Raw genomic sequence first — 17,894 nt, forward strand, 5'->3', positions numbered from 1 at the left:
GGTAGTAAGGGGCCGTATCTCAACTCAATAACTAAACCCCAAGGCCGAAGCCCGGGGTATAAACCCCTATTGCTTACCCCTTAAAAATTTACTTTTATTAATTAATGTTAAAAGATAATTCCCAACAAAAAAGGATTAAAACTGACAACCAGGTGATCCAAATATAGCAGCGAGTGCGTTAAACAGGACCAATGTCCTCTCGAGTACTAGGTAGCCCTGCAGTGGCTGCCTATTTTGAGGATCACTCTGGTGTCGCTTAAAAAATACACACAATTGCCGCCTCTACATGTTTCACCACCTCCGCGGCTTTCTCAAGAGGCAATGGTGGCAATGGCAGCTGCCAAAATGGCGGAGGGGGTATATATAACCCATCCCTCAGATGTCATCAAAGTAAGCCCGGTCCTACTCTCCAATGTGGTCCAATATAACAAACATTGCCGCTGAAGCAACCAATAAGATGTCACTTGTAATCAGCACAATCTGTGTGCGAAACTCATTCACCAATACGGGGCTAGAATACCTGGTCCAACGGTCCCACGTCATACTCCGTCATCAGTTAATGTCAATACTTCCTCCCGATATCATCAAGATGCGCGGCGCATGTCAAAAGCCGACTGCGGGGAACTTAAGATCTCCGCCGGCCTGATGGAATCTACTGCGCCTGCAGTCCTGCGGTGCTAACCACTGAGCCACCATGCTGCCTTTAGCATACATTTGCTATGCATCTGCTATGCATGGTTGCTAAAAATGGACAGAGATGTCAGTAGAGAGCACTGTGCTCGTAATGTCATCAGTGTTCCAAAAAGAAAGGAATATCCTCTGTAGCATCCAGCAGCTAATAAGTACTGGAAGGATTAAGATTTTTTAATAGAAGCAATTTACAAATATGTTTAACTTTCTGCCACCAGTTGATTTAAAAGAAAAAAGGTTTTCACCGGAGTACCCCTTTAAGATCTCCGCCGGCCTGATGGAATCTACTGCGCCTGCGCTGATGTCTCCACAGATAATCTTAATGCAGGGGCCGCACATGCGCTAGAACTTAGAAAAATTCTGTAACTTAGTGCTCTCTCATAGCGAGCAGATAGAAAATAAATAGCTCTGACATCCTCAGTCTTCTCCTTAACCTTGTATATGTGATATAAATAGCAACCAGCTCATTAAGTACTGTTACCTTAATGAGCTGGTTGCTATTTATATCACACATACAAGGTTAAGGGGAAGACTGAGGGTGTCAGAGGTATTTATTTTCTATCTGCTCGCTATGAGAGAGCACTAAGTTACAGAATTTTTTAAGTTCTAGCGCATGCGCGGCCCCTGCATTGACATTATCTGTGGAGACATCAGCGCAGGCGCAGTAGATTCCATCAGGCCGGCGGAGATCTTAAAGGGGTACTCCGGTGAAAACCTTTTTTCTTTTAAATCAACTGGTGGCAGAAAGTTAAACATATTTGTAAATTGCTTCTATTAAAAAATCTTAATCCTTCCAGTACTTATTAGCTGCTGAATGCTACAGAGGATATTCCTTTCTTTTTGGAACACTGATGACATCACGAGCACAGTGCTCTCTACTGACATCTCTGTCCATTTTAGCAACCATGCATAGCAGATGCATAGCAAATGTATGCTAAAGGCAGCATGGTGGCTCAGTGGTTAGAACTGCTGCCTTGCAGTGCTGGGGACTTAGGTTCAAATCCCACTAAGGACAACAATAAATAAAGTGTTATTATTATTATAATAACATCAGCAGAGAGAACTGTGCTCGTGATGTCATCAGAGAGCATTCCAAAAAGAAAAGAATTTCCTCTGTAGTATTCAGCAGCTAATAAGTACAGGAAGGATTAAGATTTTTTAATAGAAGCAATTTACAAATATGTTTAACTTTCTGCCACCAGTTGATTTAAAAGAAAAAAGGTTTTCACCGGAGTACCCCTTTAAGTTCCCCGCAGTCGGCTTTTGACATGCCCCGCGCATCTTGATGATATCGGGAGGAAGTATTGACATTAACTGATGACGGAGTATGACGTTGGACCGTTGGACCAGGTATTCTAGGCCCCGTATTGGTGAATGAGTTTCGCACACAGATTGTGCTGATTACAAGTGACATCTTATTGGTTGCTTCAGCTGCAATGTTTGTTATAATGGACCACATTGGAGAGTAGGACCGGGCTCACTTTGATGACATCTGAGGGATGGGTTATATATACCCCCTCCGCCATTTTGGCAGCTGCCATTGCCACCATTGCCTCTTGAGAAAGCCGCGGAGGCGGCGAAACATGTAGAGGCGGCAATTGTGTGTATTTTTTAAGCGTCACCACCGTGATCCTAAAAATAGGCAGCCACTGCAGGGCTACCTAGTACTCGAGAGGACATTGGTCCTGTTTAACGCACTCACTGCTATATTTGGATCACCTGGTTGTCAGTTTTAATCCTTTTTTGTTGGGAATTATCTTTTAACATTAATTAATAAAACTTAATTTTTAAGGGGTAAGCAATAGGGGTTTATACCCCGGGCTTCGGCCTTGGGGTTTAGTTATTGAGTTGCATTATATATACACACACACACACAACACACTTACATACTGTACATGCATGCTTCATACACACACTGTACACATTACATACTGTACATGCATGCTTCATACACACACAACACACTGTACACATTACATACTGTACATGCATCACACACACATACTGTACATGCATCATACACACACTGTACACATTACATACTGTACATGCATCATACACACACTGTACACATTACATACTGTACATGCATCATACACACACACATACTTTACACATTACATACTATACATGCTTCATACACACACAGATAGAATAGATCAGTGTTTCCCAACCAGGATGCCTACAGTGGTTGCAAAACTACAACTCCCAGCATGCCCAGACAGCCTTTGGCTGTCTGTGCATGCTGGGAGTTGTAGTTTTGCAACAACTGGAGGCACCCTGGTTGGGAAACATTGGTATAGATACACACATGCACTTTACATATAGTCATCCACAGTAGTAACACACACACAGGCACAGTACATAGACATACACATGTACACACATACATACACACATATATATATATATATATATATATATATCCACACACACATGCTTATACACACATATATATATATATATATATATATATATATATATATGCAGGGACACCTACTGTAGTCAGGTCCCATGTTGTACAGCCTCTGCGGTCTCCTTTCCTCACAGCCCTCTCCTCCCCCCTCCTCCTGCTCAGATGGCTGAATGCTGAGAGAAGAGTTTGGGGCTGAGGGAAGATACCAAGTGCAGCGGGGGTGGGGGAGCGTGATTGTGGTGAGGTGAGAAGAACTCCAAAGCTGCAAATTAGTTTATTTAAAAAAAAAATGTCAGACATTCGGGGGACCTCTTGTTTGACTGGGGCCCGGAACACAAACTCCAAGAGCAGGATTGTTAATCGCTACAGGATGGGCAAGCACTGGCTGTGCTTGGGGGCCCCCAGCCAGCTCGGGGCCCCAAGCAATTGCTTGGTTTGCCTGTCCTGTAGCGACGGGCCTGCTCCCCCACCTCTACCCCAGAGATTACCTGCTCAGTGAGCAGGAGACTCCTCTCCGGGTTGTCAATGCGTCTCAATGTTGCAAGCTGTTCCTCTAGATCCAGGATCTGGTCTTCCAAATTAACAACTCGCTCACATCTCACACAGCAGTATGCCCCCTCGAACTGCTGCTCAAGGATTGCATACATCGCGCAGGATGTACACCAGACTGCATTTTCCAACATAGAGGCCATCTAGTTATGGGGATTTCACAAATGTATAGGCAAAAGCAGACCGTCAAAATTACACTTCAAATTTTTTGTAGACCTTGTGGGTTCAGAAACTAACACTCACAGCGATCTCAACCTCCTGCTTTCAAACTCCTGTTTTTGAAACTCCTCTTTCAAGCCCCCTGTTAGACAGCACCACTCAGAAAGAGCAAGCTCAATAAAGAGTCCCAAGCTAAGATTTATTCACCTGTGCCCAATCAACTCCTCCCCCTCGAGGTTGAACAGAGAAAAAAAGAGAAGAAAAAAAAAGCAGAAAAAGGGTGTTTAAACTCTAACAGTTATCCCACTATGTGCAAGAGAAAAAGACTTAGCTAAAATATGAATGTGGACTATAAGCAGTCACACCCACTCCACAGATTCACTCCGCACAACAGATATTCACTGTTTTGGAAACTCCTCTTTCAAGCCCCCTTGTAGGCCATGTTCACACTACCGAATGCTCACGGAATTCCACGAGCGGAACTCCGCGAGCGGAATTCCGCGGTGTGAACTTAACATTAGTATGAATGGGTCTCCGCGAGACCCATTCACACTGCGCAATTTCCGCCGTTGAAATTGTTCCGCACAAACAAAGATGTTCATTCTTTGCGCGGATTCCGCGAGCACTGCATAGCTGTCAATGGTGACAGCTCAGTTCCCCGCGGCCCTAGCGCCGAAGCACTCTCGGCGGCGGCCGCCAGGCGGAACCACCGCTCACGGAATTCAGCGAGCGGAGATTCCGTAGTGTGAACGCACCCATTCACAGCAACACTCAGAAAGAACATTATTTCGAAACATCTCTCCATATTGCACTCAGACTCTGGTTTAAGCACGGTTGCTATGCACGGCGCGGCGCACTGACGTCATGCCGTTCAGCGCATAGCAACGACGCCGGAGGCCTGCAGCAGCGCGGACCCGACTCAGGTAATTATGCCACCGGGGATGGGGGGAGGCAACGGGGCAGCGGCACCGGCAATGGGTGCCGCTGCCCCTTCTCTCCCCCTGGCTGTCGGCGCCGCTTCTCTCCCCCTGGCTATCGGCGCCGGCACCGATAGTCAGGGGGACAGAACGGGCAGCGGTGCCGATAGCCAGGGGGTGAGAAGGGCCGACAGCAGCGCTCTAGACCCCAGGAAAGGCAGGGGGAGAGAAGCGGGCAGCGACGGCCTCTCTCCCCCTGCCTTTCCTGGGGGTGTATCTGCGTATAACACGCACACACAGACTTTAGGCTAAAAATTTTAGCCTAAAAAGTGCGTGTTATACGCCGATAAATACGGTACATTGGTAGTACAAAACGTTCATTGAAAAAACGCATTCAGGAACACATTCACGAGGCGGGGGGGGGAAGTGTATTGGACGAGGCGGGGGGGGGGGGGGGGGGGGAAGTGTTTTGGACGGAGCACAAGGCATTAAAATGGAGGGGGAGAGGGATAAAGCACCAGGCATTAAGATGGAGGGGGAGAGGGATAACAACGGCGGGGGTGGGGGAAGTAATAAAGCACAAGGCTTTACATTTTAATGCCTTGTGCTTTATTTCTCCCTCATTCCCCCTCCATCTTAATGCCTGGTGCTTTATCCCTCTCCCCCCTCCATCTTCATGCCTTGTGCTTTATTACTCCCCATCCCCCCTCCGCCATTATCCCTCTCCCCCCTTCATCTTAATGCCTGGTGCTTTATCCCTCTCCCCCCTCCATCTTAATGCCTTGTGCTTTATTACTCCCCATCCCCCCTCCGCCATTATCCCTCTCCCCTTCCATCTTAATCCCCTTGCGCCATCCCCCCTTCCTATGATCCCCTTTTGCCATATCGGATAATAATGGCACAAGGGGATTAAGATGGAGGGGGGAAATTGGCAAAAGGGGATCAGAGGGAGGGGGGAATAATGACACAAGGGGAATAAGATGGAGGGAGGGATAATCAACCCCCACCTCCATATTAATCCCCTTGTACCATTATTATCCGATATGGCAAAAGGGGATCAGAGGAAGGGGGAATAATGTCGCAAGGGGATAAAGATGGAGGAGTAATAATAACACAAGGGGATTAAAATAGAGGGGGGAGGGTTGATTACCCCCCCCCCCCCCTCCATCTTTATCCCCTTGTGTTATTATTACCTCCTCCATCTTTATTCCCTTGTGTTATTATTCCCCTTCCATCTTTATCCCTTTGTGTTATTATTCCCCCTCCATCTTTATCCCCTTGTGTTATTATTCCTCCTCCATCTTTATCCCCTTGTGTTATTATTCCTCCTCCATCTTTATCCCCTTGTGTTATTATTCCTCCTCCATCTTTATCCCCTTGTGTTGTTATTCGTCCTCCATCTTTATCTCCTTGTGTTATTATTCCTCCTCCATCTTTATCCCCTTGTGTTATTATTCCTCCTCTATCTTTATCCCCTTGTGTTGTTATTCCTCCTCCATCTTTATCCCCTTGTGTTGTTATTCCTCCTCCATCTTTATCCCCTTGTGTTATTATTCCCTCCTCCATCTTTATCCCCTTGTGTTATTATTCCCTCCTCCATCTTTATCTCCTTGTGTTATTATTCCCCCTCCATCTTTATCCCCTTGTGTTGTTATTCCTCCTCCATCTTTATCCCCTTGTGTTATTATTCCTCCTCCATCTTTATCCCCTTGTGTTATTATTCCTCCTCCATCTTAATCCCCTGGTGTTATTATACCCCCTCCATCTTTATCCCCTTGTCCCATTATTCCCCCTTCCATCTGATCACCTTTTGCCATATTGGATGAAAATGGCACAAGGGGATTAAGATGGAGGGGGGAATAATAACACAAGGGGATAAAGATGGAGGAGGAATAATAACACAAGGGGATAAAGATGGAGGGGGAATAATGGGACAAGGGGATAAAGATGGAGGAGGAATAATAACACAAGGGGATAAAGATGGAGGAGGAATAATAACACAAGGGGATAAAGATGGAGGAGGAATAACAACACAAGGGGATAAAGATGGAGGAGGAATAATGACACAAGGGGATAAAGATGGAGGGGGGAATAATGGGACAAGGGGATAAAGATGGTGGAGGAATAATAACACAAGGGGATAAAGATGGAAGGGGAATAATAACACAAGGGGATAAAGATGGAGGAGGAATAATAACACAAGGGGATAAAGATGGAGGAGGAATAATAACACAAGGGGATAAAGATGGAGGAGGAATAATAACACAAGGGGATAATGATGGAGGGGGAATAATAACACAAGGGGATAAAGATGGTGGAGGAATAATAACACAAGGGAATAAAGATGGAGGGGGAATAATGACACAAGGGGATAAAGATGGAGGAGGAATGATGACAAGGGGATAAAGATGGAGGAGGAATAATGACACAAGGGGATAAAGATGGAGGAGGAATAATGACACAAGGGGATAAAGATGGAGGAGGAATAATGACACAAGGGGATAAAGATGGAGGAGGAATAATGACACAAGGGGATAAAGATGGAGGAGGAATAATGACACAAGGGGATAAAGATGGAGGAGGAATAATGACACAATGGGATAAAGATGGAGGAGGAATAATGACACAAGGGGATAAAGATGGAGGAGGAATAATGACACAAGGGGATAAAGATGGAGGGGGGGATGCATTAGTATAAAGGTAAGAACACGCCTTTTGTCCGCGGGTACCCCTCGCGCGCAAGTTCTGTGCGAGGGGGTACCCGCGGACATACTTTCAGCCTTTGGGGGTACAGTCGCCAAAAAGGTTGAGAACCACTGCTCTATAACATATATTATAATAGAGAAAAAAACGCTTTCATAATTGGTTGAAAAACTTAGCTTACCTCTTGGTACTATTTATGCAACATTGTATCTATATTGTTCTTGTATTATATTTGCAATAAGTTCCTCATTTGTATATATGTTTGTTTTTAACGCACACTGGACAATAAAGTTGTCTGTTCTAGGTGATTAGTTCCGGTGTTCCTTCCCCTTGTGGGAGGAGAGCACCTGGACTGTCTCAGTATAAAAGTATGTGCAAAAGTGTTCACATGTATGCCATGACTAAAGGCCTTGCAGCCTGAAACGCGTCGGCATTTGAGGACTTCCAGCTATGCAGTCTTGCACTATTGTCCTTGTGTTACATTGTTTGCCTGCCATGGGATTTTAACCTGGATCTAAATAAAGGATACCTTTAATTCCGTGCTGGCTCCACCCTTCTTCTGAAATCTAATTAACAAATCTGTTTAACTTTCTGGCACCAGTTCATTAAAAAAAAAAAAAAATTTCCACCGGAGTACCCCTTTAACATTTTTATTTATTCACATGGGTTTTCTCCTATTACTGACCCTTTTATTCCCATAAAGTATGTACCTCTTATAGTGAGAATTTAGAATATTTTTCAAAGTCTCCCATTTAGTGACAGTACTCATGTTTTTGAGGACATTATCCCAATTTATATAGTTAAGGGCTTCTCTGAATTGATCAAACTTTGCCTTCCTAAAGTTTATTGTTCTTGTGGCCCCTTGAGAGGTTCCCATATTGAAGAACAAGTTATAATGTATCATATTATGATCACTATTTTTTAGGTTTCCTCCTACCTGCACATAAGTCCAGTATGACACCCCCTCTGGTCGGGCCCTGCACCATTTGGGGCAGATAATTGTCTTTAGCTATAGTCAGAAACCTCTTTCCTTTATGAGATTCCTCAGGATAGTTAAAGTTCCCCATTATTACTGCCTTGATTTGCTGCCTTGTTATTTGCCTTAGTAATTGATCTGCCTCTTCCAATATATTTGGCGACTTATAGCAAACCACATTAGAATTTTTGTTTATTTTTATCTTCATATATTTTTACTCATAAAGACCCCAAATTACCTTTTTTCCCCCATATATCTTCCCAAAGTGTGGTCGTCAGACTGGACTTCAGCTATCGTCTAACTATGTCTGTTATACACACTATGTCACACTCTTCATCAGACACTATCAACTACAGTTCGTAAGTTTTATTGGTCAGACTTTTGGCATTAGTCAACATGCAATTTAAAGGTGTATGTTTTTTTTTTCTTCATATGAACCATATCCCTATTAACTATTCTAACGTATTCTAACCAGGTCCCTATCTACACTATCTTCCCCCTCTATGTTATAGATCCCCCCCCCCCACTCCTACTTTAAACAATCCTGCACCCTTCTGGTCATCTTCTTCTCGAGCCCAGCTGCACCCTCCCCATTGAGGTGCAGCCCATCCAGACGGTAGAGCCTGTATGTGACAGAGAAGTTGGCCCAGATCTCCATGAACCCAAACCTCTCCTTCCTACACCAGCTTCTAAGCCACTCTGAGCCACTAAACTTGTAGCCTAGGTCCCTGAAATTATTTTTAAGGAAACCCCACCTACGTCTTACTGTATTCTTTCCGAGCTGATGTAGTCTTGCAGAATTACATACCCATGCAATGTGGTGGCGGGTGCACTCGGGATATGCTTGAGAAAAGAGTGTGACCCCCTAAATGGTTGCAGCGGCACAAGAGTGCCTGAATTTTAGCTCTCCTGGAGTGAAACACAGGACTCGCTGAACTTTCTGCAAATAACTGTGAGCACACTGAGCATACATTGTAAAGACTTTCTGCATGTATTGTTAAGAGATATAAATAATGAAAATAGCAAATTTTTCTGTGTGGCGTGCGTTTGTGAACAAATATGCAATGAAATGTGGGATTAGGTAAGCTTCACTATTGTGCAGGTCTATTAACCCCCAGTGGTGCATACTAACGTCACATACATTGGATTGTGGCTATTACTGCAGCAGAACTGTCCTACTCAGCCAAATAATGGCTACAGCAGTGTCCTGCCTCTGCCAGTGATTAGCTATTGGGCCAGTTTCTGTGGGGACAATGTGTAACAGGAACATGGAAGGAGGAGTGATAAGTAGGGACCTGGAGCCGTATGGCAGCTGCAGGGGGATTGGGAGAGGTTATCATCACTTTATTTTTATGGAGACAAAGCACAACTTCGGAGGTAGCAGGAATTTGCGTGGCGCTGACCAGAACAAACACAATCCAGGTGCGGAAGCTTGAGATAAAATTCTTTATTGACCAAGATGCAATGCGTTTCACTGCGAAAAATAGTTTAAACATTTTACATTGTACTTATTCTACCTGTACTTGATCTTAGGCATTAAATCTCTCACTGATCACTTTCTGTTTGGACTTCCTTTAAACATACAGTACAGTTAACAGCATGTTTATAAACAAGTGCAAGCTTACCGCTTCATAGCACCAGTCCTTGAGGACATCAAGATCACCTCCTACAATTGCCTGTATAAATAAATATTACATATATATATATAAATATGCATAATAAAGAATTTAAAAAAAAACATGACACCACAAAATGCAAACTTAAGGCCTTGAAACATTGTTTGAGAGCAACAAAATGCAAAAACATAACAATACTTTAAAAACTAGTGTTAAAAATTAGCAACAGGAACAATGGGGAGAATTAATCATTGGAGATGTAGTTGCTGCCTCCGAGACAGGGATGTGGCATCACGGCCATGCCCCCCTAGTGACGTCACGTCACACCCCCTCCATTCATGTCTATGGGAGTTGGCGTGACAGCATGAATGGAGGTGGTGTGGTGTGATATCACTAGGGGGCGTGGCCGTGATGTCACATCCCTGTCCCGGAGGCAGCGCCCAACACAGAATGCTTGGGGCTGCACAGAGATTGCGGGGGTCCCCAGTGGCAGGACCCCTGCGATCATATATTTTTTTCCTTATCCTTTGGATAGGGGATAAAATGTATAAAGCCAGGATACCCCTTTAAAGGGGTACTCGAATAAACATTTTGAAATCAACTGATGCTAGAAAGTTAAACAGATTTGCAAATTACTTCAATTTAAAAAAGCTTAATCCTTCCAGTACTTATCAGCTGCTGTATTCTCCACAGGAACCTGTATTTCTTTCTGGAGTTCTTTTCAGTCTGACCACAGTGCTCTCTGCTGACACCTCTGTCCATGTCAGGAACTGTCCAGAGCAGGAGAGGTTTGCTACAGGAATTTCTTTGTGTTCTGGACAGTTCCTGACATGGACAGAGGTGTCAGCAGAGAGCACTGTGGTCAGACTGAAAAGAACTCCAGGAAGAAATACAACTTCATGTGGAGCATACAGCAGATGATAAGTACTGGAAGGATTAAGATTTTTAAATAGAAGTAATCTACAAATCTGTTTAACTTTCTGGCACCAGTTTATTTAAAAAAAATTCCGATGGAGTACCCCTTTAACTCCTTGGGGACGTATGCATACGCCCTCGCGTCCCGTCACTTAATGGAGGGAGTATCCATACGCCCTCCGTATTTCCGATCACTGCCGCTCGCAGGGTGGTGATCGGACTGGAATGCCTGCAGGCATCCCGTGGCAATGCCTAGGGGGATCCTGAGACCCCCCCCCCATGTTGGCGATCGCAGCAAATCGCAGGTCAATTCAGACCTGCTATTTGCTGCGATCCGGACAAATCGGGTCACTGGTGACCCGATTTCCCGGAAAATAAGCGTGATCGGAGCTGTCAGAGACAGCTCCGACCAGCCTAAAGGATAGGAGCGAGGTGGCAGTTTTGCCACCCCCTCCTATCCCCTGCCATTGGTCAGTCAGGCTGACCACCAATGGCAGGAGGGGAGAGGGGGGTTAGAGTGCATTTCCCCCCGCTCTGCCCACCGATCCAAGTCGGTACAGAGCGGGGGGAACACGGGCGGCGAGGGGGGGGGGGGGGGAACATGGCCCGGCTTACCCGGACCTGCGGAGGCATCCCGGAGCAGCGGCGTCATCATCTGAGCGGCGGCCGGAAAGTGCGTCGGAGAAGGCTGCAGTGAAGATAGCGATAAGTGATCTTCACTGTGGCCTTCTAAAAGCTGCTGTCTGGGCATGCTGGGAGTTGTAGTTTTGTAGTGGTCTCTAAACTGTGGTCCTCCAGAAGTTGCAAAACTACAACTTTCAGCATGCACCGACTGTCTGGGCATGCTGGGAGTTGTAGTTTTGCAACATCTGAAGTGGCACAGTTTGGAGACCACTATACGGTGGTCTCCAAACTGTAGCCCTCCAGATGTTGCAAAACTACAACTCCCAGCATGGCCAGACAGTCAGGGATGCTGGGCATGTAGTTCTGCAATATCTGGCCCTTCATATGTTGCAGAACTACAACTCCCAGCATGCCTGGCCAGTCTAGGCATGCTTGGAGTTGTAGTTTTGCAACATCTGGAGGGCTACAGTTTGGAGGCCACTTAGCGGTCTCCAAACTGTTCTTCCCCAGTTGTTGCATAACTACAACTCCTAGCATGCCCAGACTGTCCAGGCATGCTGGGAATTGTAGTTCTGCAACATCTGAAGGGCCAGATATTACAGAACTACACGCCCAGCATCCCTGACTGTCTGGCCGTGCTGGGAATTGTAGTTTTGCAACAGCCGTAGGCACACTGGTTGGGAAAACTGAGCTAGAGTCTGTTTCCTAACTCAGTGGTTCCCCACCAGTGTGCCTACAGCTGTTGTAAAACTACAACTCCCAGCATGTATGGTTTGTCAGTGCATTCTGGGAGTTGTCATTTTGCCACAGCTGAAGGTTTGGGGCGCCCCCCCCCCCATGTGAATGTACAGGGTACATTCACACGGGCGGGTTTACAGTGGGTTTCCTTCAAGGAAACTTACTGTGAACCCCTGCCTGTGTGAATGTACCCTAAAAACACTACACTACACTAACAAATAATAAAAAGTTAAACACTACACATACACCCACTTACATGTCGCCCCCCCCCAATAAAAATGAAAAATGTCTCATACGGCAGTGTTTCCTAAATGGCGCCTCCAGCTGTAGCACAACTCCCAGTGTTGCCGGACAGCCATAGACTGTCCTGGGAGGCTTGCAACAGCTGGAGGCACCCTGTTTGGGAAACACTGCTGTAGGGTTTTGGAGGAGACAAGCCCCACCCTTGTAACCGGGTCCACCCATATTGCAAATTCCTAATTTAGGCCTCAAATGCGCATGGCACTCTCTCATTTCAGAGCCCTGTCGTATTTCAAGGCAACAGTTTATGGCCACATATGGGGTATCTCTGTACTCGGGAGAAATTGCGTTACAAATTTTGGGGGGATTTTTCTCCCATTACCCTTTGTAGAAATGGTAAATTTTGGGGAAAAAACTGCACTTTAGTGAAAAATTTTTCTTTTCATTTACACATCCGAATTTAACGAAAAGTCGTCAAACACCTGTGGGGTGTTAAGGCTCACCGGACCCCTTGTTAAGTGCCTTGAGGGGTGTAGTTTCTAAAATAGTATGCCATGGCGTTTTTTTTGCTGTTCTGGCACCATAGGGGCTTCCTAAATGTGACATGCCCCCAAAAACCATTTCAGCAAAATTCACTCTCCAAAATCCAGTTGTCGCTCCTTCCCTTCTGAGCCCTCTACTGTGCCCGCCGAACACCTGACATACACATATGAGGTATTTCCTTACTCGAGAGAAATTGGGTTACAAATTTTGGGGGGCTTTTTCTCCTATTACCCCTTGTAAAGTTTCAAAAACTGGGTCTACAAGAACATGTGAGTGTACAATTTAGAATTTTCTCCTTCACTTTGCTGCTATTCCTGTGAATAGTAATTTATGGGGTATTTCTAATATGAAGACCCTTCAAATCCACTTCAAAACCGAACTGGTCCCTGAAAAATTCAGATTTTGGAAATTTGGTGAAAAATTGCTTCTGAACTTTGAAGCCCTCTGATGTCTTCCAAAAGTAAAAACATGTCAACTTTATGATGCAAGCATAAAGTAGACATATTGTATTTGTGAATCAGTATATAATTTATTTGGAATGTCTGTTTTCCTTACAAGCAGAGAGCTACAAAGTTAGAAAAATGCAAAATTTTCTATTTTTTCATAAAATTTTTGAATTCTTCACCAAGAAATGATGCAAGTATCGACAAAAATTTACCACTAACATAAAGTAGAATATGTCACGAAAAAACAATCTCGGAATCAGAATGAAAATTAAAAGCATCCCAGAGTTATTAATGCTTAAAGTGACAGTGTTCAGAATTGCAAAAAATGCTCCCGTCCTTAGGGTTATAATGGGCTCCGTCCCCAAGGAGTTAATTCATTTTAGTCTTTCATGCCTTCGATATTAATGTACACCAACAGAAATAGAAAAGGGAACACATTTTTACCTCCAGGATGTTTGGAATTATATCTTTCTCACACATTTTCAAAAATGCGTCTTTATCAAAATTTGGATCCACCTTAACAATTTCTGTTAACACCTCTGACATCTCAGTTTTAGAAAACATTCCCCCTAAAATAAAATAAAAAGACAAGAATGCTTATAAAGTTTAATATCTTTTAACTATTAGTTCAGGTCTCAGCAGTTGATAAATAGTAGCTGAAAAGAATAAACAAACAAACAATAATTATAGATCAAACCAAAGCACGATCAAAACTAAAAGTGAAATATACAACAGGTCTACAGAAGACGGTGACTGAAACTTGATGTTGTCTATGGATCCAGGCACTTATAGCTGAAGAGTGTCAAAATCATGACCAGGACATATGCTTATACAATACTGAAGACCTGTCATGCTTTATCCTTTATACATCTGTTATGATCATTTTTGGTTTCTCAGTTCTACTACAGATTGTTCATTCTTGTTGCTAAACTAAAAGGGGTAATCCATGACAGGAACTGTCCAGAGCAAGTCCAAATCCCTATAGCAAACCTATCCTGCTCTGGATAGTTCCTGACATGAACAGAGGTGTCAGCAGAGAGCACCGTGGTCAGACAGAAAATATATGAACCTGTACGCCCCCGTTCCCAAGTCCTTAAGGATTCAGGGTGTACAGGTATGCCCTGCCGTTTTCCAGTCCCTGCCGCTCGCAGCAAGCATCCTGGCACATCGCTGTGGGTGGGTCCTGAGACCCCTAGACGCCCCCTCCCCCTTGTGTCAGCGATCGCTGCAAATTGCCGGTCAATTCAGACCGGCGATTTGCAGAGATTCCAGGTCATTCGGGTCTCAGGTGACCAGATGACCTGGAAAAGGAGGGTGATCTGTGGTGTATGACATACCACCATTCACCCTCCGTACTGTACTGGGAGGTGGCAGTGTTGCCACCCCCCAGGCCAGCTGTAGGCGGTAGGAACGACCACACCAATCACGGTAATGAGGAGCAGGGAGAAGGGGGTTAACGCACGTTGCCCCTCTCTGCCCACCACACTCTGAACTGAAGAGCAAGCGGAGCCCTGTGCTGCCATCTCCTCCCTCAGTGCAATCTGGAACAGTTTTTGTGCCATCCATTAAGGACAGTTTAGGGTAGGCAGGGACAATCTTTAGGTGGTAAAACAATTTTTTTTTTTTGCAGCATACCACCATTGTAGGTGTCCGAAGGTCCAAAACACCTTTAGCTGTGTGACCCGGCCCTACAGGGTCGCTGTGGCCTGCCCCCAGACTTTTTTGGGGTACAGATTTTTTTTATAAATTTTTTTTCGCTAATCGTGTGGCCAGACCATCTTCCGTACAAAAGAGTGGCCGGCTACCTTTAGCTAATCTCCCACCCACCGCTGATCAGTTTCGTAATACTGATCAGCATTTTTTTGTGGTGTAGGCACTTTTTCAGGGTTATATCGGCTTGTTTTATTTTCTTTTTTGCACCTTTTAGGCAGTTCGTGCCACCAGCAGCAGACCAGTGCTCTGTGGACGGACCGTACCTCTGTGTGAGGCTTGCCCTGTCCGCTGTCAGTATTTTATCAGCTTTTTTTGGGGTTTAGGCAGGTGCTTTTTTGGGGGTGCTTTCAGCGTTTCCCCCCCCCCCTCCCTGCTCCCGTGCTTATTTGTATGAGGGTGTTCGTTCCACCAGCCACTGTTCTGGGCCGGACCCCCAACTGACTCCTGCGCCCCCTGCTGCCACCAAGCCCTTATCAGTGTGCACACCACTGATAAGGTAAATTATTTTTTTTGGGTGCAAGGCTTTTTGCGCTAGAAGTCCTTAAAAAAAATATATATATATTTTCAGTTTAGTTTTATTTTATATTTTTTTCTGTTAGGTGGTGGGTTAGAAAGCACCACGCCACATGCAGCACACACACCAATAAAGTTTTCCCACACAAAGAGCTGGGCGGTATACCAATTCATACCGAATACTGGTGTTTTTGTCTTGCAATATGAAGTTTTCATATACCGCAATACCGTTTCCATAGCAACCAACTCCAATGCATGATGGCGTAGAGAAACAGCTGCCCGCACACAGCTTCTCTGGGAAGTATCGTCCGAGCCGCACTGAACAGACTGTGAGGAGCTGGGAGGGGACTACAACTCCCGGCGGGCACCTGACTTCTGGGCGGGTGCGGGAAACTCGAGAATAACTGTGGAGACATGGAGGAGAGTCACTGGGTGACCTGACCAAGACCCCGACTACCATGGTATGGACCCCCGGCAGCCTGACACTACACTGAGGAAGCCCCCCCCCCAGACCACAAATACCATTAAATACAGTGAAGCACACATAATTTAGAAAAATACTGTGGTATACATTTTTGGTCACACTGCCCAGCTCTATACATAAACATCCCCCCCCCCCATCAGTGTAGGGAAATGGCCCACAGGGGGTTTTCAGAGGAGGAGGCATATGACTTACTTGCCCCCGACACTGAAAGTGACAGTGAGAGCGAGGAAGATGCCACTTTCCTTTTATCTTTCTCGCCCTCCTCATCCTCTAGTTCTGATGACGCCACCATGCGGAACCTCAAACCTCCCTTGCTACTGACCCTGTGCCCCATGCTAGTACGAGTCCCCCTGGCGCTCATACTAGTCAGACCCCCCAGCCATGTTTACTGGTGCCCCGTACTGGCGAACTTGTGTGGACTGAGCCAGAGGACAATGAGCCCGTGATTCCCGAGTTTGTTGGCAACTCAGGAATCAAGACTGACATTGTCGGGTTCACTAAAATGGACTATTTTAGTTTTTTTTTCAGTGACTACTTTGTCAATCTAATGGTTGACCAGACGACCCTTTATGCCCAACAGTTCGTCACCACAGACCTGAGCTCCTTTTCAGCTAGGCCCAATGGCTGGTTCCCAGTCGATGCAGCCAAAATGAGAAAGTTTTGGGGCCTCGTGCTACATATGGGCCTAGTTAAAAAACCAAGTGTCAGGCAATACTGGAGTGAGGACCTCCTCTACCAGACCCCACTCTACAGTATGGCCATGACATGTCCCCGGTTCGAGGCCATTCAGAAATGTTTGCATTATGCTAATAATGCGGCATGTCTACCCCGGGCCAAATTTTGAGAGGCCTATGTCCCTGGAAGGGAAGTCTCTATTACGGAGTCTCTCATAAGCTTTAAAGGGTAGACTCAGCTTCCCACAATATATCCCATCCATAGCATGAAGATGTATAAACTTTGCTAGAGTACCACAAGGTACACTTGCAAGTTTATAGAGTACAAGGGATGAGATTCCCATATTGAACCCCCAAAATGTCCCCCCACTCTGGGTGTAAGCGGGAAAATTGTTTGGGAGCTTATGCACCCCTTGCTGGATAAGGGTTACCATGTGTATGTGGATAACTTTTATACCAGTATCCCTCTGTTCACATCCCTCCATGCCAGATCCACAGTCGCTTGTGGGACATTGTGGAAGAATCAAAGAGGCCTCCCAACCTATCCCCTTTAGTCACTTAGGCCCAGGGGAGTCCCGTGCCCTTACCCATGAAAACCTGTTGCTGGTCAGGTATAAGGATAAGAGGGATGTCCTTATGCAGACCACAAATCATGGTAACTGCTGCACCCCTGTCCCTGTGCGAGGTACCACAACAACGGTCCTTGAGCCAGATTGTATTCTGGACTACAATCGTTATATGGGGAGAGTTTATCACTCTAAACAAGTCTTCAAGCCATATAACGCCATGTGGAAAACACAGACATGTAACAAAAAAGTTGCGGTCTACATGGTACAGGTTGCCATGTACAACTCTTTTGTACTGTCCCAGTACACTGACAACACAGGGACATACCTGCAGTTCCAAGAGGAAGTTCTAAAGGCCCTAATCTTTGGCAACCACGAAAGACCAGTGCCCCCCCACACTGGAAAGAAGGGA

The 17,894-nt window shown here is 45.4% G+C and overlaps 1 protein-coding gene across 6 annotated transcripts in view; it reads right to left on the reverse strand.

Annotated features, from left to right (window-relative positions):
- TIMM44 (translocase of inner mitochondrial membrane 44) overlaps positions 1 to 17,894 on the reverse strand; it is a 443,715-nt gene that overhangs the window by 154,355 nt on the left and 271,466 nt on the right. For all 6 annotated transcript variants that reach the window (XM_056572218.1, XM_056572200.1, XM_056572226.1 and 3 more), the window contains exons 9-10: positions 13,977 to 14,101; positions 10,036 to 10,086 (exon numbers count right to left, since the gene is read on the reverse strand). In XM_056572218.1, the coding sequence (XP_056428193.1) occupies positions 10,036 to 10,086; positions 13,977 to 14,101 (176 nt within the window). The remainder of the gene's footprint in view (positions 1 to 10,035; positions 10,087 to 13,976; positions 14,102 to 17,894) is intronic.

Source organism: Hyla sarda, chromosome 1 (assembly GCF_029499605.1).
Source record: "Hyla sarda isolate aHylSar1 chromosome 1, aHylSar1.hap1, whole genome shotgun sequence".
Taxonomy (NCBI): Eukaryota; Metazoa; Chordata; class Amphibia; order Anura; family Hylidae; genus Hyla; species Hyla sarda.